Source organism: Idiotropiscis lumnitzeri, chromosome 9 (genome assembly GCF_059441095.1).
Source record: "Idiotropiscis lumnitzeri isolate Australia: NSW breed Sydney's pygmy pipehorse chromosome 9, RoL_Ilum_1.0, whole genome shotgun sequence".
Lineage (NCBI taxonomy): Eukaryota > Metazoa > Chordata > Actinopteri > Syngnathiformes > Syngnathidae > Idiotropiscis > Idiotropiscis lumnitzeri.
This window is the reverse complement of record NC_142399.1, coordinates 18,109,216-18,136,358: the sequence shown is the minus strand read 5'-3', so window position 1 is coordinate 18,136,358 and position 27,143 is coordinate 18,109,216. Positions and strand designations below refer to the sequence as shown.

At 40.4% G+C, this 27,143-nt stretch overlaps 1 protein-coding gene across 2 annotated transcripts; it reads left to right on the top strand.

The window, feature by feature from the left end:
• The first annotated feature begins 616 nt into the window (after positions 1-616).
• LOC148330574 (uncharacterized) lies at positions 617-22,747 on the top strand. Of its 2 annotated transcripts, none has more exons than XR_015845176.1 (4): positions 617-1,133; positions 3,071-4,147; positions 18,555-18,612; positions 20,403-22,747. XR_015845176.1 is itself a non-coding variant. In XM_088305593.1 (4 exons), exons 1-4 carry the CDS (start codon positions 900-902, stop codon positions 20,416-20,418), a joined length of 1,374 nt encoding a protein of 457 aa, XP_088161719.1. In that variant the 5' UTR covers positions 617-899; the 3' UTR covers positions 20,419-22,747. The 2 variants fall into 2 exon arrangements, 1 of the variants encoding a protein (XP_088161719.1); XM_088305593.1 differs by having other exon boundaries at positions 3,071-4,136.
• Positions 22,748-27,143: the final 4,396 nt, after the last annotated feature.

The following is a 27,143-nucleotide window of genomic DNA, read 5'->3' as shown; positions in this document are numbered from 1 at the left end:
ATTACATTTGAAAGAAATAGGTTATTTAATTATTTAACTTTATCATTTTTGGGTAATTAAATTTATGTTCAATTATTTAAAGAATGTGATGGTTCTGGGGTATAGCGTCCTACAGCAAATAATTGAATCCACATGAATTTAATTAGATTTTCCGTGCATATGCTACCAAATAATTGTCATATTGTTTTCACAGATATGGCAATAGTCAAAAAAAATTACTCCGTCCTATTGGCCGGCTGTGGTGAGGTCCAGCAATATTTCTTTTCATGTTGTCCCAAATCCTTGGAAGCGGCCCTGGGTGGAATGCAGTAGTGGAAAAGAACAAAAGTAAGACACTGTCGTTTTTTTAATTGTACCCTAGTCTTTCTACTAGTGTGCTAAAATGTCATACCCGTGAGGATAAAGAGCATACTTGTAAATGGACCTTAAAGTTAAATAGAATAAACGCCCATATGATTGGAAACAATTTACATTGGTTGTAATGTTCTATAAATGACACCAGATGGCGCACAAGGAGAGTGAACCACAGGAGCACATGGAGTGACTTTCTCAACATGAGCACACCGGTTCAGCCTCGCTCTCTTTGCACCTGCAGCCTCCCCTCGGGTTCTCTTCTTCTCTGCGCAACGGAGGTGGGCACCGAGCTGCGGTTGGTGGGCGCATGGCGGCCTTAAGCACCTGGACAAAGACCTGCACCTACCGCCAAGCCATCCAAGCTGTCATGCAGAGGCAGAGTTATAATGTGTAGTATCAGAAGAACACGGTGTAAATGACAGCTATTGCGATAAATAAAGAAGGGCGGACTGAGGAACCCGGTCCGGGTTGGGTAAGAGAAGTGTAGTCTTGTTCTCTGGAATTCTTTGGCCGATACTTTTTGGCCCTTATTGGAGTTATAAAGGATGGAGAAAGGTACGGCGCACAAACCGCAGTCGTCCAAAAGGGCAGACAGCCACGCGGACGACATCGCCAAGGTACCCGACGAGGAGCTGCTCCTGTGGGGCAAAGACGAGCTGGTGAGACGGTTGCGGAGGACCGAGGCAGAGAAGAGAGGCGTCATCGTGGAGCACGGGAACCTGATGCGGGAAGTGAACAGAAGGCTCCAGCAACACCTTAATGAGATCCGGAGTTTGAAGGTGAGATGGGATGGGGGTGAGTGAGTTGTTAAAAAAAAAAGGCTTTGAACGGACCCAAGTGTATTCATTTTAAAGTAAATTGTTCAGAGTCACTTTGTTAGAAAAGGATATTTATTAAAAAAAAAAAAAAGTAGGAAGGTTTTCCCATAATGCACTCCTGTAAATGCTAATCAAATATCATGTAATGTTCATTTTCCATGTACACACAGTATGTATACCCAGACTAAAACTAAACTAATTATTAGCCTCTCTGGTATCTGGTATTAATAGATAAACCCCTATGACATAACAAAACGCAAGAGCACACAACTAACAGCTAACAAGACGAAAGAAAAATGCTCTGTCAACATTTTTGGACCGATTTAACAAGGATATGTAGAATGTGTGAGAGTGTGGTGTGTGTGTGTGTAAAGATGGCAGTTAGCTTGACTATACAACAGCACGTAAATACCATGTAAACCCTGTATTGGGCAAATGACTTGGAAATTTGATCAGACTATGAAAAACAATAGGAATACAAATAGCTAAACCACATAAAAGCGATAACTTGGCTAAAATATACCGTATTGGACTAACAGCATTGTGTTATTACTAACGCAAAGCAACAGTATATGCCAAACAAATATAGTTGCAGATGTTGTCATCATTCTCCATTAAATCAAATTTAATCTAATTAAACTATTACATCAATATTTTTTTTGTAGAGAAGATAAACTGCACAAATATTTTCATACATACATACATCATTATCTAGCTCATTTTCCTACCTCCTATTAAAATTCACTTTACATGCTGCCAATTTTATTTATTTTTTTTTTCGTAAGTAGTTCTATGTTGGGGCGGCGCAGTGGACGACTGGTTAGCACGATGGCCTCACAGCGCAGAGGTCGTGGATTTGATTCCGGCTCCGGCCATCCTGTGTGGAGTTTGCATGTTCTCCCCCTGCCTGCGTGTGTTTCCTACCACATTCCAAAAACATGCATGGCAGGTTGATCGGACACTCTAAATTGCCCCAAGGTATAAGTGTGAGCACGGATGGTTGTTTGTCTATGTGTGCCCTGCGATTGGTTGACAACCAGTTCAGGGTGTACCCTGCCTACTGCTTGAAGATAGCTGGGATACGCTCCAGCACCCCCCGCGACCCAAGTGAGGAGAAGCGGTACAGATAAAGGATGGCTAGTTTTATCACCATCAATTGTCAATTTATGACCATAACAGTATGGAAGGGATATGACACACCGACACAAAACTTCATCCTGGCGTTTACCCCACAGTCACGATATTACTTTTACAGTCGGTGTATATTACCTTCTCACTTGAGCAGAATTATTGCATATAATGTAAATAATGAACAGTAATTATCTGTTCCATGTCAAACTTGGTATAGAGCAATTGTCGCCCAAAAAGATTATGAATTGCCTCTAGATGTCACAAAATGTCGGCATAGCGCTTTTTTCCATTAAACAAGGACTGACTGAATAAAAGCTCCTACCGTCACGTTGACCAAGATGATAAAAAGGCTATTGTAATCAATTTAGAAAATAACTAAACTGATAACCCCTGCCTCACCTTGAGTTTTTATTTTTTTGTGAATAAGTATTTGCAGATTTAATTGTGTTAATTCTTAATAATATAATTATGTGGTTTTGTTGGAAATATTTCCAGTAAAGTAATTAAGATATCACCACCCCCGAATAGCATCACTGTGGTGAACTATAAATCACAGACTAGTGCGTTGGGAAACTTTCCAGGGGCAAGAAGGTTTGGAACCTGGGTTCTTTTGATCACAGACTGCATTTATTGCAACTTGCTACCCCCCCAACCCAAAATACACTTCAGATTGAATACACGCAGTATCAACACATTTTTTTGCCATCCCTCACTGGTTGTGATCTGTGTGTGAGCTTCCCTCTCTTGTATCTGTGTCTCAAACCCAGGATGTAAACCAGAAATTGCAGGAAGATAACCAGGAGCTACGTGACTTGTGCTGCTTCCTGGATGATGACCGTCAGAAAGGAAAACGGGTGACACGAGAGTGGCAGCGCCTGGGCCGCTACAGCAGCGGTTTGATGAGAAAAGAGGTGACTATTTACTTGCAGAAGCTGAAAGAGTTGGAGCAGCGGCAGAGTGATGTTATGCGAGATAATTTGGAGCTGAAGGAGGTGTGCCTCATGCTGGAAGAGGAGAGGGCTGCAGCTGTTGCTTTAGGGAGCAATTGCGGTGGGCAAGAGGAGCCCGGCTGCAGGACTTCCATTGACAGTCAGAGCAGCCTGACACAGCTGGGGGGAGGTTTACCTGCACCAGGCCTGCTGCGTGATGTTGGTGATGGAAGCAGCACTTCCAGTACAGGAAGCACAGACAGCCCCGATAATGCTCAGCGCAAACCCTCACCTATGGGTTCCAGTGCTAGCCCAGGATCAAGATGTGCTTCCCTGGAACCCCCTGACAGACTGGCCGATATGTGTGATTCTACAGGAAGGAGGCATAGCTCCACTCCAGAATACCACACCTTCCCCCAGCCATGCCGCCCACGAGGGGGATCTCTCACCAACCTGGACCCTCAAGAATTTGGAGGACACAGTCCAGAAAGACAAAAGTCTCCCAAAAGGCAACCATGCGACTTCCACCGCAAGGCTTGCAGCTCTGAACTACTTGCCCAGAAGCAGTTATTAATTTTAGGGCAAGTATCAGCACCTTGTGGTAAGGGCATCGCCAAGTCCAGTCCAGAGTTGAGTCAAAGACACCATCCAAATCATACTATGGGTGCATGCTGTGGGAGCCCTGAGGCAAAGAAAGCAGTACCGGGAACACCTGAGCATCTAAGAAGAGGGAGAGTGATCGTGGGGAGTCCAGAGTCTATACGTCACCACCATCACTATAGAATCAGTCCTGGGCTGGAATACAGCAAGGGAGTGAACAGCGGCGGCTCTCCGAACCGGGACGTGGTCCACGGGAGGGCTGCTGGAGAGGAGATGTCGCCCCAACACCAGAGTCTGTACAACGGTAGGCACAGGGTAATATTAATTTGTCTTCATATTCATATTGCCTTCTTGAACCGTGAACAATCCTTTTTAAATAGAAGTTAGACTTATTTTCAGGTCAGTGGATGGTGGAACATTGATTTAACTGATCCAGAACAGACAGGCTCCAGATTTAACAGACGGAAAATAGAATTCAGTCCACTCAAAAAGCAGAAACTATATCTTCACAAAACATGTATTTTCTGCGTGTTTTTTTTTTTCAAAATAGTTGATTGGGGTTAAACCAACGCATGTTCTACTGCTGATTACTAAAAAATGGAATAAGGAAGAAACCATTTTTTTGTCAAAATTGTCTCAAACTCAAGGGGTGAAAATGATGTCCAGTCACAGACAGTTATATGTTTAAAACAAAAATGACTTTAAAAATAACCTTGATCTTAAAATTCTTGTCGACACAAATAAAAAGTTGCACAAATAGACGCCCGCAGGTATACGCACAACATATAAATGTGCACTCCGAGGAAGGCAACTGAAGCTGCTACTACTACCATTCATATTACACCTTCTATTAATAACAGTAATAATTTTAAGATTTAATAAGATGCAGTAAAAACAATATGTAATTCACAGACTAAATAGAGATAATGTAAGCAATTAAGAGGAATTGGTACAGTCAAACCCCTCCGTGATCCATCACCTTACCCTGGTTGAGGAGTTTGTGTGTCTCAATGATCCTAGAAGATAAGTTGGCTGGGGCTTTATACCCCTGGTCGGGTCACCCGTGGCAAACAGGCCAGGATGGCCGAGTGGTCTAAGGCGCCGCGTTCAGGACCCAGTCTCCCCAGGAGGCCTGGGTTCGAATCTCGAATTTCCCCATTGTGGGACTAATAAAGGCATTATTAAGTGAGGGACGAGACAAAGCACGGTTGTTATGACAGTAATCTAATTCCTTTGTTACATGGAGATTACTGAAATGCGCTTTATTTTGGAGTCAGCCAGTCCTCCCTCAAGTGCCTCCAACTGGTCTAAAATGCTGCCGCTCGCCTTTTAACTGGTGCTCGGAAGAGGGAGCACATAACCCCAATCTTAGCCTCTCTTCACTGGCTCCCAGTGCACTTTAGAGTTCACTTTAAGATACGTCTGTTTCTCTTCAAATCTTTAAATGGCCTCACCCCTGCGTACTTCTCCGAGCTCCTCCCCCCGTGTCCGCTACCTTAGGTCTGCGGACCAAATGCCGCTGGAGGTGCCGAGGACTAGGCGGAGGCTCAGGGGGGATCGTGCCTTTTCTGTTGGTGGTGCTTCCCTATGGAATGACCTTCCATTGAATGTTAGGCAAGCCCCCTCTCTGTCCACTTTTAAAACTTTGAAGATATATTTTTATTCTTTGTCTTCAGACTTCTTTGTTCTGCTGCTTTACTGCTATCTACTGTATATGTGTTTGTGTTTTAATTTGTGCTAATTTACAGCTTATTTATATTACACCATATGTAAAGTGATTTGTTGCAGCCCCAGCTGTTGTTAAATGTGCTATATATAATAAAGTTGTGCTAATGTCACCACTCTGGCAAGGAAAGAGCTTGAGCTGGTGTCCGAGGCAGAGAAGAAGAAGCAGGCGTGAGCATACAAACTGCTACCCCGGCTCGGTGCCTGTACTTTGGGATTCACCCACGGTGAATGAGAGGGTAGTTGTCATCTGCTTTCGGGTGTGGGGATACTCTTAAAATAAATCCTGAAAATCAGTGTGATGTCATACAGCTATCTTATTTTTGTCGGCACTCATGCCGGCCGTGTTCTAGAGTAGTTGTCATGATGCTCTTTTGAGAAGGACCAAAAACAAGAGCATTTCGCCTTAATTCAACAGTAATAAATCTTGGATTGTGTGTCTGTGCAAGCTTTCGAAACAATGTGATAGACTTTGGGAATGGGCTTTGTGCTTATTTTGTGCTTATAGTCCACAGCAACTATTAATTTTGAAAGTGAGCCTTCTGACATGATCGTGACGTGACGTGTAAGCCATTGCAATATTCATAGTGCATGAATATGCTGCTATCCAACGAGTGGTATTTGATTGACACCCAAGGGGTGAGCGCAGCATGATTTTAGTGCAATCAGTGGACATGCCCACAGCGTTTGAGAGTGGATAGAATGGTTTCATTTTTCATGATTTTAAAGCCTCATTTTCTCCACTTAGAGATTTGTTTAATCAGTTGTCTTAATCTGTTATTTATATTAGTAGGATATGTAACTCTTCACCATTAGGGAAACAAAAGTAATATGTATGGTGTGTAATATAAATGTGAGATGGGTGTGAGTTTTCTTCTTTCCATTCCTTTTCAGAGCAGCACATGTAAAGCTTGTTTTGTTGCTACCGGTGTTTGTTGCTTTTTTGCAATGATAATTTTTCCATTTGTTTGTTTGTTATAAATGAATTGCACTGTTGTTTGGCCTCTTGGGAAAATTAGATGTTTGCTTTGGCCTGCTCAACAACTGGACATTCATTTTTGCTTGTGTTTTTTTTTTCTGTTTGCAGTTTAGTTTTTAAGTTTCAGTCACACAACACTATTCAGTTCTGTCCAAACTCCTCCCGGTTCTTTGTCTTTAATTCTAGTGGTAGTATGAAGTGCATTAGTTCCTTCTTCGTCTCATTGTTCTTTTTTCTTCTTCTCCACGAACGTGCTCAATGCAAGTAAGTACGCACAGTTGGTAGTGGCGCTATTGATGCGTTTGGAGGCAATTATTGTCGTTTGCCCATTTCGCTGAGTAGGCTGAGACACGCACGAGGGCCGGACGAAAAACCACCTCCGGGCTTGCTTAATTGAGCCTTTTTTTATATTTGGCAACCCCAAAAGGGTTGTTATGAATTAGTATTGTAATATTTTTTCTTGTTATTAGCAGAGATGGCAAACGAGAGCATTTTTCTCATTCAATTTGGTTTTATTGCATGTGTTCCAAAAGTAATAAGCTAAGTTTCATATACTTCCCCTTGATAATGTTAAAAGTACATTTGAAGCAGATCAAATAAAATAAATCTGAGTTTGACACTTAAATACACTTTTATGTAGCTAAAAGTAGTAAACGTCTCACAGTGGAGTAGTCCTATCATTACGGATTAAAATAGTGGTCCGACTAGGTAGGAGATGGCCATACTTGCAAAGTACGACCTATGTAGAAGTGTTTCTGAAGAAGTGAAATGGTGACCAATGCACTTTCATTGAGTGCTGTTATATATTTAAGAACAAATAAAGAAAAAAAGGCAAACTGGATGTGAATAGCAGAATTGTATGTATTCATTGTCTCCCTTCTGTGAAAATACTTCCAGAGCGTGACTATCACTTGGAACCTGTGATATTAACACCATGATTGTTTAAAAATAAATAAATGAAATACCCACGCTTCACTACCTTAAATAAAACCCATGACGGGGCATATTCTCCTGTGTGCTTCAGTGAGAAATGCCTTGCTGCTGCGAACAAATCTGTCAGTGTGCGCATTCTCTCTCAGACTTAAGCATCTTTTGGCCTCCATCCTCCGGAGACTGTACTAATGTCTCGCAGCCCTCGAAGGTAAAACATCATATTGCACGTTTTGAGACAGTTCAAAGCTGCTGACAGCGAGCAATCTGTCATAAGTGGACTCAGCTGATTGGAGGGAGGTGATGCTGGTGGGGAGCATAGCTGTCCCGTATATACGCGCTGACTGCCCAACAACTGTATACGTGTCCCTACGATATTACAAACATTATCCACCCATCTGTTATCCGTGCCACTTATCCGATGTCATATTCATCAATCCATTATCTAAACCGCTTCTCCTCATGAGGGTCAGGGGCAAGTTGGAGCCTAGCCCAGCTGTCATCGGGCAGTATCTGGTTTTGGAACTGCGACCATGAAGTAAATTATTCAAATTGAAAGAAAAAAAACAGGACCACACAACGTTAAAATAATAACAAAAGTGCATCTTAAGACGAGACTGAAAATACCCCACTGTGGAGGCTCTTCCAATTAGTCCAGGATATTGAAAGTCGCTAGAACTCGTACTGTGATCCAAAGTCCCCACAGGGAGCGTATCGAGCATCGAATATAAAAGTAAAGTTAAAAAGAGGCACACCGAGGCAGGTGACCACCGAGGCTCGGGGCTGCGTGTCTCTCATTCAAACGGGACCTGACGAGCGGTACGTGCACTTGCAAAACTTTGTAGCCCAAGCTTGAATATTTAATCCATAAGTATATATGAAATTGTCAATATGGTGGAGAACAACCTGTGGACATGTCCGACGGTGTAATACAAGTATGCCAGCTAGCTCGTGAGCAAAATGCTAATTACCAAGACAGGTGACCAGCGCACAGGCTACTTTGGTAGAGTAGTCGTTTCCCAAGGGAGAGGTTGTTTGTTTGGCCATTGTGATCACGTTGAAGTATCCTTGAGCAAGATACTGAACCCTCTGTTACTCCTGATGGTATGTCATCAGCAGGTAGATGTGACAGCAGTGTGAAGCGCTTTGAGGGTCTAAATACGTGGAAAGGCGCTATACAAGTGAAAGACCATTTCCGGTATTTATTTGTTTTCTTGTTAAAGAATAATTGTTGGACACAGAACAATAAAGCATGCCAGGCACATAAAGACATGGAGGGTGGCCATTCTTGCTTACTGGTGTATGCGCGCTCATGTTTGGCCCACCTTTTGCGCCTCAAACAAGCTCTTTTGATTGGTCACAATGGCCTTGCATAGCAAACATCTGAGGATTCCAGTACAAATTCGAATCTGTCCAGGTACAAATCAGTTATTTCATGTCACGTGTCCGTACAGCAAAAACACTCGTGACTCACAGTGACGTCTTCCACAAAAAAAACCCCAAAAAAACAGTATTTCCTCACAAATACGTGTTAAATTTAGTGTTGTATACTGAGTGTCAGCGCTGTGCTCTGTGCTCAAAATGGGGAATGTCAATGCAGCATTTTTTTTTTAACTTTCTATATGGTGTTTGTGTCTGTTTCACTGTGTGTCAGTATCTATCACGAAGAACTAAATCTTTGTTGGTGTCAAAGTAGAATATTGATTCTGAGTGGAAATGGCAGGGATCAGTTCACTCACAGTCATCTTGCATTCACTCATTAATCTTCCTATCCTTTTGCATGAAACACCGCCCGTTCCCCCCTTTTCCTGCCTTTATAAAGATAAATCCTCTTCGTATGATGGCCCTCGTGTGCCTGTGATTTTACCCAAGAAAGTATCGTCTTTCTTACAATCAAGCAAAATTGCAACGTTGCCTCACAGCAGGAAGGTTTGGGTTAGGATCTGTGTTTGGACTCTAATTTTCAGTAGTACTATTAGTATCTTCTCGATGGACTGATACCCATTTTAAGCAGACGTGGAAGCAAGCCACATCTGGTACGTACACATTTTTTAATGCAAGTTAGAGTCAAGTGTTCACATTCAAATTGAAAGTCCCTAGTTACTGGAAAAAAATTAATAAAGCAAGTCAAGTGAAATGCCCTCAAGTTAAGTCACTTGGGATAAGCAATATAATTATTTAGAAAAATACTTTTTTTATATTGTACTGCAAGATATTTGAGGTCATAGTTTTTCTTCCTTCAGACCATGTTATTAACATGATTCAGATTTCCAATTGAAATAAAATTATCAAGGTGTGTCATTTGGAAATTGTAAAGCAGTCTTTAAATTGTCTGCTGCAGCTCTCTGTATGTCTTCACATTTCTCTCTGTCATGATCTGTTTTGGTTGCTTTTGGTTTAGTATTTTGTTTCAAGTTTTCCTTATGTTTCTTTGTCTGTTCGTTAAGCTTATTGTATCCACCTGTACTCATCACCCCTAGTTTTAGCTAATCAGCTCCCTCCAACTCTTCGAGTCTCTTCCAGGTGTTCCTTGTTGTCTTGTCAATTTGCTTGATTTTAGATTTCTGATTCCTTTCGCTCCTTGTCCGGTCATTGTCTACTGTTGTGTTTATTGTCTATTGCCCTTAGTCGGTGCTAAATCTAAGTCCTTTTCCTTTTTAGTGTTTGTTTTGTTACTTTAGTCTGTGTTGCTTTTGATTTGATTTGTACGTTGTATTTTTTGTTCATCCTATTGTTTGCTTATTTGTCTTTTAGTTCTCTTTTGGATATTAGGAACTTCTTGTTTAAACCACTCCCTGCCTCACATCCCTGCATTTGGGTTCACCTTAACCACAACCAATGTTCCCTCTAAACTGCGCACGTGAGCAAATGCGCACTGCTCTCACACTCAGCGTACATGGCGACACTGGCGTGCACCACGCACACACATTTCTACACGCATTCCATCATTTCCACCGCAGTTAAATCTACATACAGGACAACACACTATTCTTACTTTCCTTCCAATTTCAGTCGCGCGACTGAGGTTGCACACTCAGTTGTTCTACTATACACACGCTCATGCTCACCACTGACATGCCGCTGCAGACCACACACGGACAGCTCTATTCATGCTTAAAATGATGGGTTTTCTTTTTCAGGTAGGGCTGATTTGATCACAAATCTCTTTTGAATGATTTGTTCTATTTTTCATATGTAGACGGTTTGTATGCTGGCGCGTGGATAATTAGAGGGAACATTGACCACAACTTCTCTTCATTAAACATAAAAATTTTGCATCAGTCATGATTGGTGCATCTGTACATGTGCCTGACACCCTGAAATGGTTGCAACCCAATGCAGAAAAGTGTAATTTTAGTAAAAGAGCTTCTAGTGATGTATAAATGAACACAAAATCATCACAAAAATGGATATTGATGAATATTAGCACTGATGTTAATTTAGGTCATGTTGCATCTTAAATTGTGTAATCTGTCTCAGCCTCTGTCGCTCTTGGACTCCCTCTTTGTCTTTGTCTCCCATTCTCTGTATCTCTCGCTCTCCCTTCAGCCTACTCGTCCTCTCCTCTTTCACACTCTCAAGTCAAATGGTCAAGGCAGACGGCTGCCCCAACACTAATTTAGTCTGTGTTGAGCTCCAGTTTTCTTCACTAGAGCAAATCTTTCCTTGCTTCCGCTGCCAAGCGTTTGCTTATGTGATGTCTACTTCAGTTGAGCCCTTAATAAGTGAGCAGTGCGGTTTTACACCTGCTCCATGTATGAAGTGCCCTCAGACAACTTTGGTGTCGTCTAACTAAGATAGATTCACAGGGTTTACACTGTGGCATGGACCAGTGGTCCATTTCAACCTTTTTCTCATTTACTTTTCTGTCAGATTGTTCTGGTTGTCGGATCACAGCTTCTCTCTTTTTTAAGATGACTTTGAGTCCAGCACCGAGCTTCACACAGCTTTTGATGGATGCACTTTTGGTCACACTCCTTAATCGATTCCATCTATCTTTTTCTTGTACCGCTCCATGAAATGTTACTCTCATTTAATGATGGAGAGAGACAGAGAGTGAGAGAGGGAGAGAGATAGTACACCCGTGACGGCCCGTTTCGACCCAGGGACGAAATGCCCATGTCTGGTCATGACATCACACCTACCTTTATCAGTTTGACAAATGATTTAGGAAATGAGAAAAACCTCTTTGTTGTCATTCATCCGCTTAAAGGGGACAGACTTGGTTCTCAGAACTGACCTACTAACCTACTATCTTGATTTTTTTTACAATGATATGGGTTTTGTTTAAAATTCACACATTCAGGAATTGTAACTTTGGCTAAAATGCACCGCGGAATTGAGGTGGAGGGGAAGTCGATCGTATAATGGATGGATGAAATTTGTTGTGCAACAAATATTTAGAAGGTAGGGATAAAGGCCTAAGCAATTTTTCTGACTGATTTTGATTTCATTTGCGATTTTCTTCACAATTTACAGTGACATTGACGAAAATGACAAAGAATGGAATTAAACGATTAAAAACAAAAAAGTCAACCTCTACTTTGCGGGAGAGATGGCACGTGACACGTTGGGTCGGACCATTCTAGAATGGGGAGAATCTGGGTTTTTAAAATAATGAGACTGAATAACCTACTGAATTGAAAATTTGTTTTATGAACTCATATTATACTGTAACATTTGATCAATTCAATAATTATTTCTAAATGATTTTTGCATGTTCGTTTGTTTTATTTAAAATTGCATGTACCCCATGGAGTCCCTTCAAGTAGGGTACTATTAGTGATGAGAAAATGAAGCTTCAAATTTGCTTCATGAAACAGTTGTTGTATTTTTGAGTCCTGTAGATGGCACTGTTGTTTTAAATAAAGGGTTTAAAAAATGGCAAGTCAGTGTGCTTTCAGCCCAATGTTGAACAGAGACTACCGTCTACTGGAGTCCAAAACAACTACAACTGGTTCATTAAGCTGGTTTGAAGCTCCATTTACCCATCACTAGTATTAGTAACCCAATTTGAGTTGACAAGTTAGCTCTCGATCGCTTGTCAACCTCTGGTCCTCTAGGGCTGCAATGCATGTTCTAGATATCTTCCTCCTCTAACACACCTTTTTCAAATGATTAGCTCATTAGCAAGCTCTGCAGAAGCCTGATGTCGATCCTGATTATTTGAATCAGCCAGTAAGATTTTCTAAAATGTGCGCACTACTAGAGTTACTTTACTTTTCTTTCTGTAAAAACATTCAAAACTGAGGATTTTTTGTAAAGGACAGGTTCTAATTCAAACAATCTAAATCCAAGAAGCAACAGAATGTTGCGATCTGAGCAACTGGAATCTTAACCTGACACTTTGTTGAATACACGTACGATTTAATGAGCCCTATTTTTTTAGACAGGAGTTCATAAAACTTTAATTTTGTGCCGGTAATGGTCTAGTTTACCGTGTTTGGGAATTTGGCAAACTGAGCTGTGCCTTTGTGGGTGTTCCAGCGGAACAAGCACATTTGCTATTACTCGACCCCGGAACATTTTTGTGGCCGAAAGTAGGCTGGACTTCAGTTGTATTTGACTTCATGGTATTGTGACAATTCTTAATTTTTTTTTTTCTCTGCAACTTTTCTGTCATGGTCTGATTTTATTGAGTTTATTTTTTTCGTGTTTAGCCTCGTGTTCTTTTGTGTGTCTATTTTATTAGTTTATTGTGTACATCTGTGCTGTCATTACATTCCCTTGTGTTACTCAATCAGCTCCTTCCAACCCTTTGTGTCTCGCTCAGGTGTTCCTCGTTGTCTCGTTAATTTGTTTGTATTTAGTTCTCTGTTTCCTTTCAGTCGTTGTTGGGTCATTGTCTGCTGTCATTTGTCTATGTAATTTCTTCTCTGTCAGAGCTTGCCTCGTAGGTTCTTTTATTTATTTATTGGATCAAGTCAACTTTTTGTCAAGTCCTGTTTTCCTGGTGTTGGTTTTGATACAATTTCATATTGTTTTGTACTTTAGTATATTGTTTATCCAAGTATTGTTTGCCTTTTTGCTTTAAATTCCATCAATTCCACCCGCAATCCTGCTTCCCTGCATTTGGGTCCTCCTCCAAGTCAAAGCGTGACAGTATCAGTCTGTCCTCAATGTTCTTCATATTGATCATATTTGAATGTGAACAAGTAGGAAGTATAAAAGGAAGTGGAGCTTGGTGCATCCTGGAAGGAATAAACTGTCATCTTCTCTCAATGCAGGATGATGGACCACCATTGAATCTTGGACCCCAATAGCAGAATCAGCATGATAGACAATGGGACCAATAACATGTGACATTCAGGAATGAATAATGCAACAATGACAAAAGATGGACAACGGAATAAATTAATTCTGAACATAAAAATTGACCAAAAGTGGTTTAATGAGACACAGCAAAAGGATGATGCCTAGAGCATGAGACGCAACCTACAGAGAGATAACAAATGCAAAGTAGCAGAGGACAACTGAGGTAAACATTTGCAAACAAGAAACAGACGATAAGTAAAACAGATACAAACTAACATAATGCGAAAACAGACTCCAGGCAGTGCCACCATTAATTACTTGTCGGCCCTGGTGCTAATCATCAAATATAGGCCCCCAACCCTAACTGAGGGACTCAACTCATTTTTCAACATTGACAAACAAATCAACACGCATATTTATGCTTTTCATCAATTTTAACTTATAGAATAGCCAACAAATCAGGTCTACATTAAGGTGGAAAAGGGGGCATCAGCATCCTCTCAAGATGCCCTGCAAGCCTGTTTCGGGCCTTCCAGCGAGGCCAGTAACCACCACCTGCCCGCCAGCCCAGCCCTGGCTCAGAGGCAACGTTATTGATCCTGCCAGTATGCTTGTCTCAAAGATTAAAGCCATGTAATTCTATGTATATATATATATATATATATATATATATATATATATATATATATATATATAAGGGCTGTCAAAATTAAAACATTCACTCAGGTGATTAATCCCCAAAAAATGAACTCAGTTAAATATTTTAACTCAATTAACTCAGTTTGATTTACTTCAAAAATAATTTGCATACTTTCCAAATATTGTGTCATATTAGCTGTCTTTAGCACGTCTCAGAACAAAACACTGTGATTAAGATACCACTGGGCCTTGCAAACCAACACTGCTGGAGTGTGGCGCTTGTGGGCAGTTTTGAGAAATGTTTTGAGAATAAATGTCTGCAAAGATGTGTCCGTTTCGATCGTATTCAAGAATCCAAGAAAGCTATTAGAACAGTCTTTGAATTAAATATACTTCATATTTGGTTATTTTGCATCAATTCAAGATATTATTCAAGTAAATATCTGTTATAAGCTTTGCAAAAAATACTAGTTGAAAAATGTGATTAATCATGGAATTTTTTGTGATTAATTAGTTAAAAAAATTAATCACTTGACAACACTAATATATACAGAATGTGCATTTTTTAACTATTGAGCCCATGGAAAAAAGGTTGATTATAGGTCATTTTATTTTAACATATTGTATCTGTCGTGTTCATACAATGAAAGTGGAGTGAACCAAAACGCTCTTGCAATGCATGCCATTGTGTTGACCAGAAGTGGGCACTTGACCCTTTTTTGCCGGTCAGTCCCCCCCGCCCAAGAATGTTGCGAGACTGGGTGTCAGAGGAAAGGTGGAGGTTATTAGTGACTTTGACAAGGTATGTTTCTGTGTTGTGCTGGGATCTGAAACCGGATTGAAATGGTTCATTATTGGAGTCAAGGTGGGTTTTGAGTTGAGAAACGACAATTGGTTCGAGTAATTAAGACAAAAAGGGAAGATTAGAAATGGGACAATAGTCGTGTGGGATGTCAGGGTCCAGGCCGGGTTTTTTAAGGACAAGTGTAACAGAGGCAAGTTTGTTGCAATATGCAACTATTAAGACTGTTAAGGTCCTCTCTGAGCACACACAGAGTTACGGCCACGTTTATTTCGTTTCTGTTAGGCCCTCGATTATGTAGGCTCGTGGGCTCCAGCCCAGGGAAGTCCATTGGTAAAGGCGAGCCTTACGAGGCAATGGAAGCAAGTAAAAATGAATTGGCACCATAAATACCACATTGATTGTAACAAACTGCTGGTGCATTGAAAGAACCACCAACGATTGACAAGGAGTCTCTGCAAAGATAGAACAAACAGAACAGGCAGGAGGAGAAACAGGAACATGACAGCATCTTCATTTTTCATAAGCACTCATGTAGCGAAGATACATGCAGAGTCAAGGCCTGAGAGAAAGACGAGAAGTGCATAAATTGACAAATTGTTGTCAGTGGAAATGCTGAAGTGCGTTCAGGTCTCAAATTTTGCAGTAGCAGGCAGGCTTGGTTATAGCCAAGTGCAGTCAGCAGCAGCAGCAGCGATGGCAGCGGCACTCTGCTTGCAAGTACTTTCAGCATCACTTTCTCTTATCTTTATTTGGAAACCAAATAAAACAAAACTAAAAATACGTTATTTAAACAGCTTTATGAATACTTTCTCTGTGTTGTATTCATTAAGAATGAACACACGCACGCACACACAAATACGCAGTCACTTCAATGCCAGTATGGAAAATGGTTCTTGGGGAGGTGCTTCACTTCCCAAAAACTACTACTACTACGCACATATTTATAGGCTCCTTCGTGTGCAGCATTATAGCGTTAGCTGCGGGGTACATGCATAAATAAATAAAATATCCATCCATTCTTTCATACCGCTGTTAGGGTTGGGGGTGACATGGAGCCTATCTCAGAGGACGCTGGGGAAGAAGCACAAGGCCACTTGAACTGGTCGCCAGCCAATCAAAGGATGCATATGAACACACTCACATTCACAGTTGCGGAGAGTTTAAAGTCTTCACGTCCTAACCTAACATGGATGTATTTGGAAACTGGAAAGAATGGGAACAAATGTATCAGTGCTATCTGCAGACAGGTCTTAAGACATATTTTGTTTTCGTTGTTTTTCCTTCGGGTGGAATGGTTCCCAGCAGTACCCATACTTGACACCCGGCTTAATTAGGCCAACCATAATCAAAAAGCAGCATTTCAATTAGGCCACATGCGACTTGTTTCTTTTTGGGATTGAATGGTTGACACAAAAACCAAGCGCTCATGTCAATTGCAAGTGAGGCCTCTTTTGGTTATAAAATGGACCAATAAGTTGGTGGAGCTCATGAATATTTAGCGGTAGAGTCATACATCATTGGCTTGGGGGGGTGGCAGGATAATAAGATGGTAGTTTGTAGAGAGATAAGGAAGTCAAAGTTTTCTTGTGGGCTTGTGTTTGCAATATAATTCTATGCGTGACTGTCTGTGTGCGTTTGTGTGTATAATCAGATGTTCTGTGTTAAGTACAGTCCTGCTAACTAGGCCAACAGCTGCTTCCCTGGTCATTTATCTTTAGTCAGCTTTGATGCCCCCTTTTGGTCCTCATCTTTCATCAAAGGGACACCTTGCAAAATAAATATGTTAATACACCATGACCATTATCACCTGACATAATGCACACATTCAAAGCTTTATTGAAGGGATGTGTGCACAGAAACTCGAGAGCCCGGGTGAATGCTTAAAGCCCCTTTATAAATAAAGTAGACCAATTAAAAGGGTGTGTGGTTTTGTGCACGCAGTACGGAGGATATTGTATAGCAAGCACTAAAGCCACACTGTTCTGTCCCTTTGGTGTTAGTGTTTCAAAGCCAGGTGGCAATGCGGTGATGTTCGTGTGTGTGCGGGTCTGTGCGTACTCTTTGATGGAAAATAGCCCTTCCTTAAATCAAGATTCTCCGTCTGTTCTTTGCTCGTTGTCTTTGTAAAAATGCTCAAAAATAGGCAAACAAACTGCACACTTCTACAATCTTTCTTCATCCAGTCACCCTTGTCCATCATTCTCGCTGACATGCACAGTGAGTGAAGTGAACCAGAGGACACAGCTGTGAATCAACCCAGAGGCTTGTCTTTCAGTGTGTGCGTGTGTGTGCATGTGTGTGTGTACAGAGTTCTCTCAGATAGCCGGGGCCACTGGGATGCTGCTGGAGGTACAAGCAGGTCACTGTGTGAATGAGGGCATATTGAGTTTAGGAGGAGGAGAGGAGGGGTGTTTGGAGGTGCACATTTCTTTGTGAGAGCTGTTTTTTCCTCTCTTACAGATGCACACGACAAGGTCTCTGTTTTGTGACAGGAACACCGAGCAGATGAAATGCGCATAGCTAGATGAACACACAGTCTAAGAATAGCTCCATTTTTCATCGCGTCCTGAAATTAGCAAAAGAAAAGTTTTTTGAAGTCTCATTTTCTGCGACTTCCATTTGGAGTTTTACAATTGTGGGCAGGATGGTGGATTTTCCAAATATGTCAACAAAATATTACAAAGTAGTTGGCAGTCACCAACGAGCATTATTAAGAGAACTGTTAAATAGTCATTCCTACACCCAACCGTACTGCATCATTCTTAGACGTAATTATTTATGGTTTGTTACGCTATTTAAAATGATGCATAACACCAGTGCAAACTAAAACCACAATCAAGATGTACACCTCTCTGTAAAGACATACAGTAATTTAAGCATAGGACTAAATTATCGCATACAGTATATAATAAAACAGTCTTGGTGCTGTTTCATTCTGCTCCAAAAACTACATAAATTTGTTGGTCTATGAAAAAAACTCTCAACTTTGCTTACTTACAACACAGCCTAAACCATTTTGAATAAAAATGTGTCTATGTTGGTTTAAAAATAAGATGTTTACAGCCAGAATAGCTTGACACAGACTGACACATCTATGCAACTGTCACCAAAGGAGAAGACAGGAAAGGAAGACTGGGAGGGAAAATTGCTCCCAGTGGCTGTCCAACCGTGACAGGAATCAAGGTGGATTGACAGAAAAAGAAAGTGTTTCATATGAAGAACTGGAACTACATGTTTCACTCTGTGTACGACGTGTCCTGAAAATGGTTGGATTTGTAGCCATTCTTTGTATAATTAATCTAATGATTGACATTTATGCAAATACCTCTGCAGTCTGCATTGACTCGTAAAAAAAAAAGTGTCATTAAGAGCGTCCTTTTTTTTTCCAGTTCTGATATCTGCTGGGTGCTGCACCAACTCCTGTAGGAGTGTAAAGCTTTGGGACAGGTGAGCCTCTTGCATGTATTAAAATAGCTCCACATCATGGTTTTCAAGACGGACGACTTACAGGTATTAAACGTTGCATTACACATGTTGTCTCCCATAGAATGGTGTTTTGAAAAAACTTAAATGTCACCATTGAAGTCCATTTTGTGTGCAGCAGTATTTGCATTGATTTTACTCGAAAAACCTTTCATTTAGCGTTTTTATTTTTAGGACAGAAACCCACTTTGTGGACTGAGGACAGATGATGAGAAGATTTTTAAAAATGTTGAATTAACACGGATGGCAGTGGGTTTTCGTTCGTCCCTTACCGGGTCAAATACCCCGGCTATAGAATTCAAATATTAGCAGCAGAATGAAATCATTCTGTTGCATGTACTGGACCTTAAGCTGTGAGTTCAAGTGAAAGATAGAAGCGAGCGAACGAGACTCTAAGACGGCAAAAACATGGAAGCAATATGTGTCTCTGTGAAGAAGCAATTGAGAGCCAAAATAAACATCTTAAATTGCGTTTAATTTGAGCAAAGGGATGAAGTGCAATCAATACAACGATATCTACAGTGTGACCCTGGTCCAAGCTTTTCTGTGAATCTGCCTTGTGTGACAAGAAGACTCTGCGAGAGATTCTCGTATGCTCTGCGTCTACTGGTCTTTATAATACAGATAATTCCCCATTTAATAACGTGGAGACCCGCGGCTATTAGTCAGAAGAATAAATTTGGCTATTATGGCTTTTAATCAGGAATGTTTTTTTGGTCCGGAAAATATGGTGAGTGCGTGTGAATAAGAAATTAGGCATCTAGAATGCTTTAAATATTGTTTATGAATTATGAAACCTCTGTTGTTAGCCTCGCATCATAGATGGACTCACAGCACAGACACCCGCACTGTTTATTCTGAAGACAAATTGTACCTGCCACTCGGACTATGAAATCTGCCTAGCAACACAAGATAGCTGAATTCAATATATCCATCCATCCATTTTCAATACCGCTTCTCCTCACTTGGGTCGCGGCGGGGTGCTGGAGCCTATCCCAGCTATCTTTGGGCAGTAGGCGGGGAACACCCTGAACTGGTTGCCAGCCAATCGCAGGGCACACAGAGACAAACAAATATTCACGGTCACACTCATACCCAGGGGCAATTTAGAGTGTCCAATAAACCTGCCATGCATGTTTTTGGAATGTGGGAGGAAACCGGAGTACCCGGAGGAAACCCACGCAGGCACGGGGAGAACATGCAAACTCCACCCACGACCGATGCTGTCTCTCTCTGTGAGGCCATTGCGCTAACCAGTCGGCCACCGTGCCGTCCTTTTTATATATATATATATATATATATATATATATTCATGATTTCTTGATATTTGGTCATGTAAAATATAGTTGTGACCATCTCCTTTGTCAATGAATTAATAGTTCATTTTAAACTGCTTTCTGATACTCATATTAAATGCAAACCTTGTAATTTATACATTTAAGGCCGCTAAACTCTAGATAGTGCAACCCTTATGTTACTCTCACCTTTAACTGTCATCCGGTGTGTAGATGTGTGTGTCACTGTGAGAGGTCACCCTGGTGTGACTCTGGTTTTAATGCACTGACCGCTGTTGAGTGATGGTCGGAGGTTAATATTTAATGATGAAGCATCTCCTAATGGCTGAATAAATCAGCTGCCGTCTGTACCTCGGGAGTCAGGATCCTTGCATTCTGCTGACCACACACATGAAAACCTCACAACACATTACATGTATGCATATGCAGTAATTGCCCTTTTCCGCTTGTGTCTTCCAGCTTTGGTGGCTCCTGACCGCACGTGCCGCTTGATCAAATGCTGCTTGACAACACACACTCCAGAGAGAGCGGGAGACAGAGCGAGAGAATGTTATTAGCACATTTATGGATGGAAGGACATGTGGTTCAATGCACAACTGAACGGTGAAATGGTCATGAAGTTCTTAATCAATCAGAAGAGGTTGAAGCAACTGTTGGCCTTTTGGCTGCTGTTGTGCATTTCTGGTAACCACCACAAATGACTGAAATAACATTTTTTTTTTTTCGATATCTGAATTGCCAAACTTATAAACGTACAAACAATGAAAATGCTCATGATAAATGTGTGTAAAATTAGAGAGCTTCATATATAACTATTTTCTAGGCGAACTCCGTGCCACATAGTTGGACATCCAACAAATACGAAAATGAACGGCTTTCAGCTGGTTCATGTCGTAGCTGACTTGTTCTCTGCGGTCAGAATCAATGCCTGTGATGGACGAATGATCAGTTTGGGGATCCTGCCATCTTATATTGTATATATTTGTATTGTTAGTCCGGTGGGTCAGTCAGTGAGCTACGTCAATATTTCAGGTCAAATGGCATCAAGAACGAATTTTCCGGTAATACGTCACACGCAGGCGCTGCACACTCGACACACAGCCAAATACACAAAAAAAAAAAAAACTATGTTGTATAACAATGTTGTATACCTTACAGTCCCACAGACCTCATTGACATTTGTCCCATCTTTTTATGTCACCAATCACCATGCTGTGCGTGTATGTGTCTGTTGTTTTTCTTTAAAATTTTTTTCTTTATGTGTATGCGTGCCCTCTTGTGCGGCAATTTTATGTGACGTGGAAATTACATTCCTGATGCCCATTCGCTGTCGCCGCCGAGGGACGGACTGGGCCAACGTGGGTCAGCCTGACATACTGATGGAAACAGTGATTAACTGAGGGACCTTTCGTAAGTCTGACTGTGAATGCCCACCTCTGCAAAATGTTACCTCTTCATGTTACAACCATGGGGTCTCGCAAATCAACGTTGCTGAATTCTGGTGCTCTTGGGCGGAGCTAATAACGTTTGCAGGATATTTTAAAATTTGTTTCTATGAGAATAATACAAGAGTCAGCTGTATAGTGGAGTCAGTTTTGTTCAACAGTTCTAATTTACAGGCAAGTAATTGTATTCTAGGATCAAAGAAGGGTGGTAAAACAGTCTTTGAATCTAAATGTACTTTCTATGTGACGATTTTACATCTACTCCAAGATTTTTACTCAAGTAAATATCTGTTAGAAGCGTTGTAGACAAATAATAGTAGTAGAACAATATAATCACTTGCGATTGGAAAATAGTGTGAACATTTTTTTTTAAAAATAAATTACATATATATAAATTAAATTGTTTTAAAAAAAATAACTGTAACCAAAAAGGGTGTGTTACATTGTACATTTTATCAAGCGTGATGCAGTTTTGTTCACAGGAAGGACATGCAGCCAAATCCCGATTTTGATATACAGTATAGTCCATTGTCCTTGCCATTTTTTTACTTTTTTGATTAGGCAAGACTGAAAAGAAAGACTCAAAATTGTTGTTGAAGGATTGTGTTCATGTTATTACTTAGCGACTGAGATTGTATCACTGATTACTCAGATATGACTCAGCAGATGAGGTTGCACAAATCTTTCATGTACTTTCTGAACAAAATAAGCTAACACAAACGTAAAAGCTGCTCTTTTTGGACGCAGTGATGTGCTTTGACGTTCATGGCTGCTGAGGCACTGACAGAGTAATATTTACAAATGTATGCGCCAAATTCACTGGAATTGTAGCCGGACATTAAAAACTGTTGAAGGGTGGTAGGACATATTTAAAATTGAAGTCATTTTCAAATTTTATTATATTACAGTTTACTCTTTTTCATCCTCTCAACTGCCTAATTTTTGGGGTGCAGGGCTAAAACAATGCCAGGTGACGCAACGAGGCTTGTGCCTTGAGTTGTCCCTCCACCAATTTTTTCTACGACATTATATACGACAAACGCCGTCACTGGCTGTTTGGCGCAATTGAGTTCCCCTGTTTTTATTACAAGGCCCACGTACCACTAAAGTTATACATACAATTTGAAAAATGCATCTTTCCTGGATACCTCTAATTCCAGAACATCTCAGTATCATGATTTAAATTTTTAAAAAAGAGATGAAAAAGATGTGAATAGACTGTAATGAGCTGAATCTTAACACCCGTAACTTAATGTATGTGACATCAATCACAGTCATGATTTAAAAAACAAAACAACCTGTAGTCAGGTCAGTTTTGACTTTAATGGTTTATTAATTTATGGTTTACAGTCTGTGATTATTCATTATTCAAAATATCAGTTTGTATATTCATATTAAAAAATAAATCTGATTGATACAAATATTGATCCGAGGTAGTGATCACCCATCAAAGACCTGAAACATTTCACATTATAGCCCACACTATATGGTAAAATATATTCATTACGAGTTATCTTTGCCATCTACAGTATGGTCGAAAATTTTGGAAAGTGTCATAATCATTATTAAATAAATTAATGCCCAATAAAAAAAGTAACTAAAACTGCAGTAACCTATTATTCTACAAAGACCGTAATATTGTAAAGGAACTTATTACTTTCAAATGCAAATAACATGTGATGTGTGATGTATTACATTTTGGAAGTATCTTGCCCAACACTGGTCACCACAGAGCTCAGAATATGTCTGCCTGTGCCCCGATCTAATGCTTTTGATTGACTGCCCTTTGTGTGCCAGAACACAAACGGTCCACAGACGAAACAAATTTACAAACTTAAACAAATGTAACCAACTATTCAATTTTGAAACTGAACCATATGATTAGAAACTAGATGAGTTGCGCCCATTTTCCTGTTCATATTAGTTGATTCACAGTTGGCACTTGAGCGTGGAGCGTGGTTTGAGCACATCCAGTGGTTACGTCCACATCGTTGTCGTATTTTTCATGATTTTGAAGTTTGATTTCACATACTTAGCTTTTTTCTTTCATTCAAATTTGTCAGGATTGTCATTACTATTCTCTGTGATGTGTCAAATTTATTGGACATATGTTTTGCAGGGTTTTTAGATCCTGGACGGTGCTGAATTTGAAGTGAAGCTCAGTGAAAAGTATTTATGTTTCCTTTTGGTGAAGCAGGTTATGCTCTGCCTCACCTTACAATGTTTTTCTGATCATGAGTGAAATGCAGACCTGCAAAGGGCAAACATCTCTAAATGTTGCCCAGCACCAAATTATACACCTTCATATTAGCAAAGACCTGTATTATGCATATTTTATCAAAACTAAAAGAAAATGGTGATAAAATCCCTGACAGCAAACTTTGCAAATGACTTTTCTGCCACTATAAAGCTGCTATGAACCAAAATTGAAAGCTTAACTACAAAAAAGAACCTTGTTACAAAAATTATTTGCCATGTCATGTGAGTTTTGCAAAAGGAAGCTCAGATTCTGCAAGTTTTTCCCAAGGTGTTGATTTTTTTCCATGCCTGTTAACACACATGAAAATAAGATACAATATGTCCATCCTGTATTACCACTGAACCTCGTCGATGATTGAAAGGAAGAGAAATATGTTATGATATCAATAGTATTTGTATAGTAAGACAACAGCAGTCCTGTAAATCTGTAATTTTATAAATATATACTGTACCATAAATTATTATTTTTGACTCCTCGCTATATTACATTGCTCTATTATATCCCAAATTGTATGTAGAAACCAATAAAGTGATTTTACAGAAAACATTTTTCCGCCTCTCTTGTATTTTTCAATTACACTGTATTCCTAAGAGCATAATCTACACACTGCATATCTTCATTTCGAAAAGGAAGTAATGAATTACAATTGCTCTTGTTCCAGTAACAAAATAGTTAAAACGATCATGAAAAAGTAGATGTATAATGAGAGTATAAGTAAACAATGTTGCTCCAGGAAAAAGATGAAAATATTCTATGAGATTCATGTCTGCCTGCAGCTGATGTGTGGGTGGAATATGTTTTTCTGCTTTTCTATCCACAGCGTTATGACCAGAGGATGTTATGCTCCACACGACTGTTTTATATGAGCAGATGCAATCTCCATAACTACCATTAGAAAACTACAAAGCTCAATAGACACAAACCGCTGCAAAGGCGAAAACATTGTGAACTGTACCTCAACACAAAGGGCTCTTAACAGCATCTTTGATCACATGTATTAAAAAAGTCAACTATATTCATTAAGAAAATCTAAAGATGTTCTGCCCTAGTCTCACTATTTCATTAAACGGCATGCTGGAGGATTGAGGCGAAGGACCCAAATGCAAGGGAGTGGTTTGAACAAAAAAAGTGTTTAATTTCCAAAAGAAAACAAAAAGGCAAACAGAACTTGGAAAATCAAAACTACTTAAAGTCAAAACAACACGGATCTAAGTAACAAACACAACACTAGAAAAGGAGGACTAGGACTTAAACTTCAAATGACTAAGGAAGAACAAACACACTTGACTTACGACTGCAGTCAGGAGGCATGCACAACTGACATAAACAATGACACCATAAGAACTGAAAGGAAACGACAAGCACAGGTGGCCACAATAAGCTTTAATGAGAGACAAAGGAACACGAGAAATAACATGGAACTCCCAAAAACAAAAATGACAAACACAGACCATGACAGTACCCTTAAGGGACGGACGGATCCCAGACATTCCAAACTAAAGAAAAGTCCGGGCCAAGTTTGTTGGTCGTCTCGGAGGCCAAAGGTTTCTATTCTATCTGGTCAAAAATGCCCAACTGCACGAGTTTCTCACTAATAAACTAATTTGTTGTTATAATAAACTGCAGTATGCACATTGATAAATGATGCTCGTTCATAAATTATATTTATATGCGCTTTGCTCGGACTGGATCTCTGTTCTCTTTAATTTCACTATGGAAAACTGCTTTGCTCTGATTGGTAATTGGCGGCCATGTCTGGTAGGGCTGTCACAGCTAATCTTTTTGGAGTCGATTTTCCTATCGATTATTCAAATGATTACTCAGGGGAATCAGACACATAAACACACTCACACACAAAAAAGGTCTACAGTCAGAATTTGAAAATTTCCTTTAATAAAAGTTTATAATATACAGTTGCTGACGCCGGTCAAGATGTCGTCGAGAATAATCATTTTATCTTATCAAAACAATTCCTCAATGGGAAATATTAAATCAGAGATGGGCAACTTAAATGAAGGAGCGACCCACTAGTTTTTATCAGCACCTCAGTGAGCTACAAAACACAACGCACTTTCTCACCAGACGTGTGACAAATGCCTATTTCCTTCTCAATATAAAAATACTGTGACTCTTTTATTTGGAATACCGTATTTACCGGGTCATAGGGCGCTCTTTATAGTCGCTAATCTTCCCCAAAACAATCAAAGCGCCTTTAAAGCGACGCGCCCATTATATGGACTAAGCATCACTCGCGACCATCAACCCTTTTACTCATTGGGCTGTTCGGAGTGCATGTTAGCACACCCTGCTGGACAAAGTCTGAGTCATCTATGCTTCAACTTGACCGTGACTTATACATTATGTGACTATTGTGTTTGGGTGATGGTGTAGGAGAAAGCTGGACAAAAGGGCAGCTGTCCACAATGTTGTAGTCTTAATGTCTTATCATTTATGTTATTGCAAGCAAGAAATGTCCCAGGTTTAGACAACAGACTGCAAAAAGCCCAAAGCACAACAGCACATCTCTCTAAACAGCCATGTGATTGGCTGAGTCTGAGTGGCTCCCAAGAAGCCATTGCTGTAATTGGCTAAGGCTGAGTGGCTCCCAAGAAGCCATTGCTATAATCTTTTTGTGGTATTTCTTTTGGGTATATTGATGGCATGAGAGATACATGTTTTGTGTTAATCTTATTTCTTTGTTTCATTGTTTGCTTGTATGCTGAGTTTTTTTTTGGTTTTGATTTGAAACCGTGACTCTAAGGAGTGTGGTGACCAGTGAAGTCCCTCCCCTGACGTTGTTTAGTAGACTATTGCCAAGACATCTTGTATTGGTTAGAGTCATTGTTTTTGGCAATGATTCCTAATAGTTTCATGACATCTGTCATTGAAATGGGGTGCTACCTCTGGCAACGATCTCTTGGGGGATTGAGTCCTGGTGAGCTGGCACTAGTTAGCATGAGCAGCTGAGCTGCCATCTTGAAGTGCGGCATGCCTAGTATGTGCATTAAATACGGAAATAGCACCCTCAACTGCTGTTGCGCCCTTTAATGTGGTATATTGAGATGATTTGGGGGAAGCACCATAGTTGACCGCCTTTCCGTGTGGAGTTTGCATGTTCTCGCCGTGCCCGTGGGATTTTTCCAGGAACTCCGTTATACTCCCAACTTTCAAAAATATGCATGGTAGGTTAATTGAGCACTGTAAATTTTCCTGAGGTCTGATTGCGAGTGTGAATGTTTGTTTGTCCATGTGTGCGCTGCAATTGGCTGACAACCAGTTAAGGGTGTACCCTGCCTCCTGCCCAAGGACGGCTGGCATAGGCTCCAGCACATCTGCGACCCTTGTAGTGATAAGCTGCTTGGATAATGGATGGAGATGATTTTAGCAAATAATTAAACATGTCAAAATACTTCCGGACATACACGACATGCTCTTTGTACTGTGTGTACGTGCGGTATATATTCAATATTGTATGCAAGTACTATTCTGTCTATC

Bases quoted from the DNA above. Each gene is read 5' to 3' on its own strand.
- LOC148330574 (XM_088305593.1), top strand. From the start codon at position 900: ATGGAGAAAGGTACGGCGCACAAACCGCAGTCGTCCAAAAGGGCAGAC. The intron at 1,134-3,070 runs GTGAGATGGGAT...TCTCAAACCCAG, and splicing joins ATGAGATCCGGAGTTTGAAG to GATGTAAACCAGAAATTGCA. The intron at 4,137-18,554 runs GTAGGCACAGGG...TTTTTTTTCCAG, and splicing joins ACACCAGAGTCTGTACAACG to TTCTGATATCTGCTGGGTGC.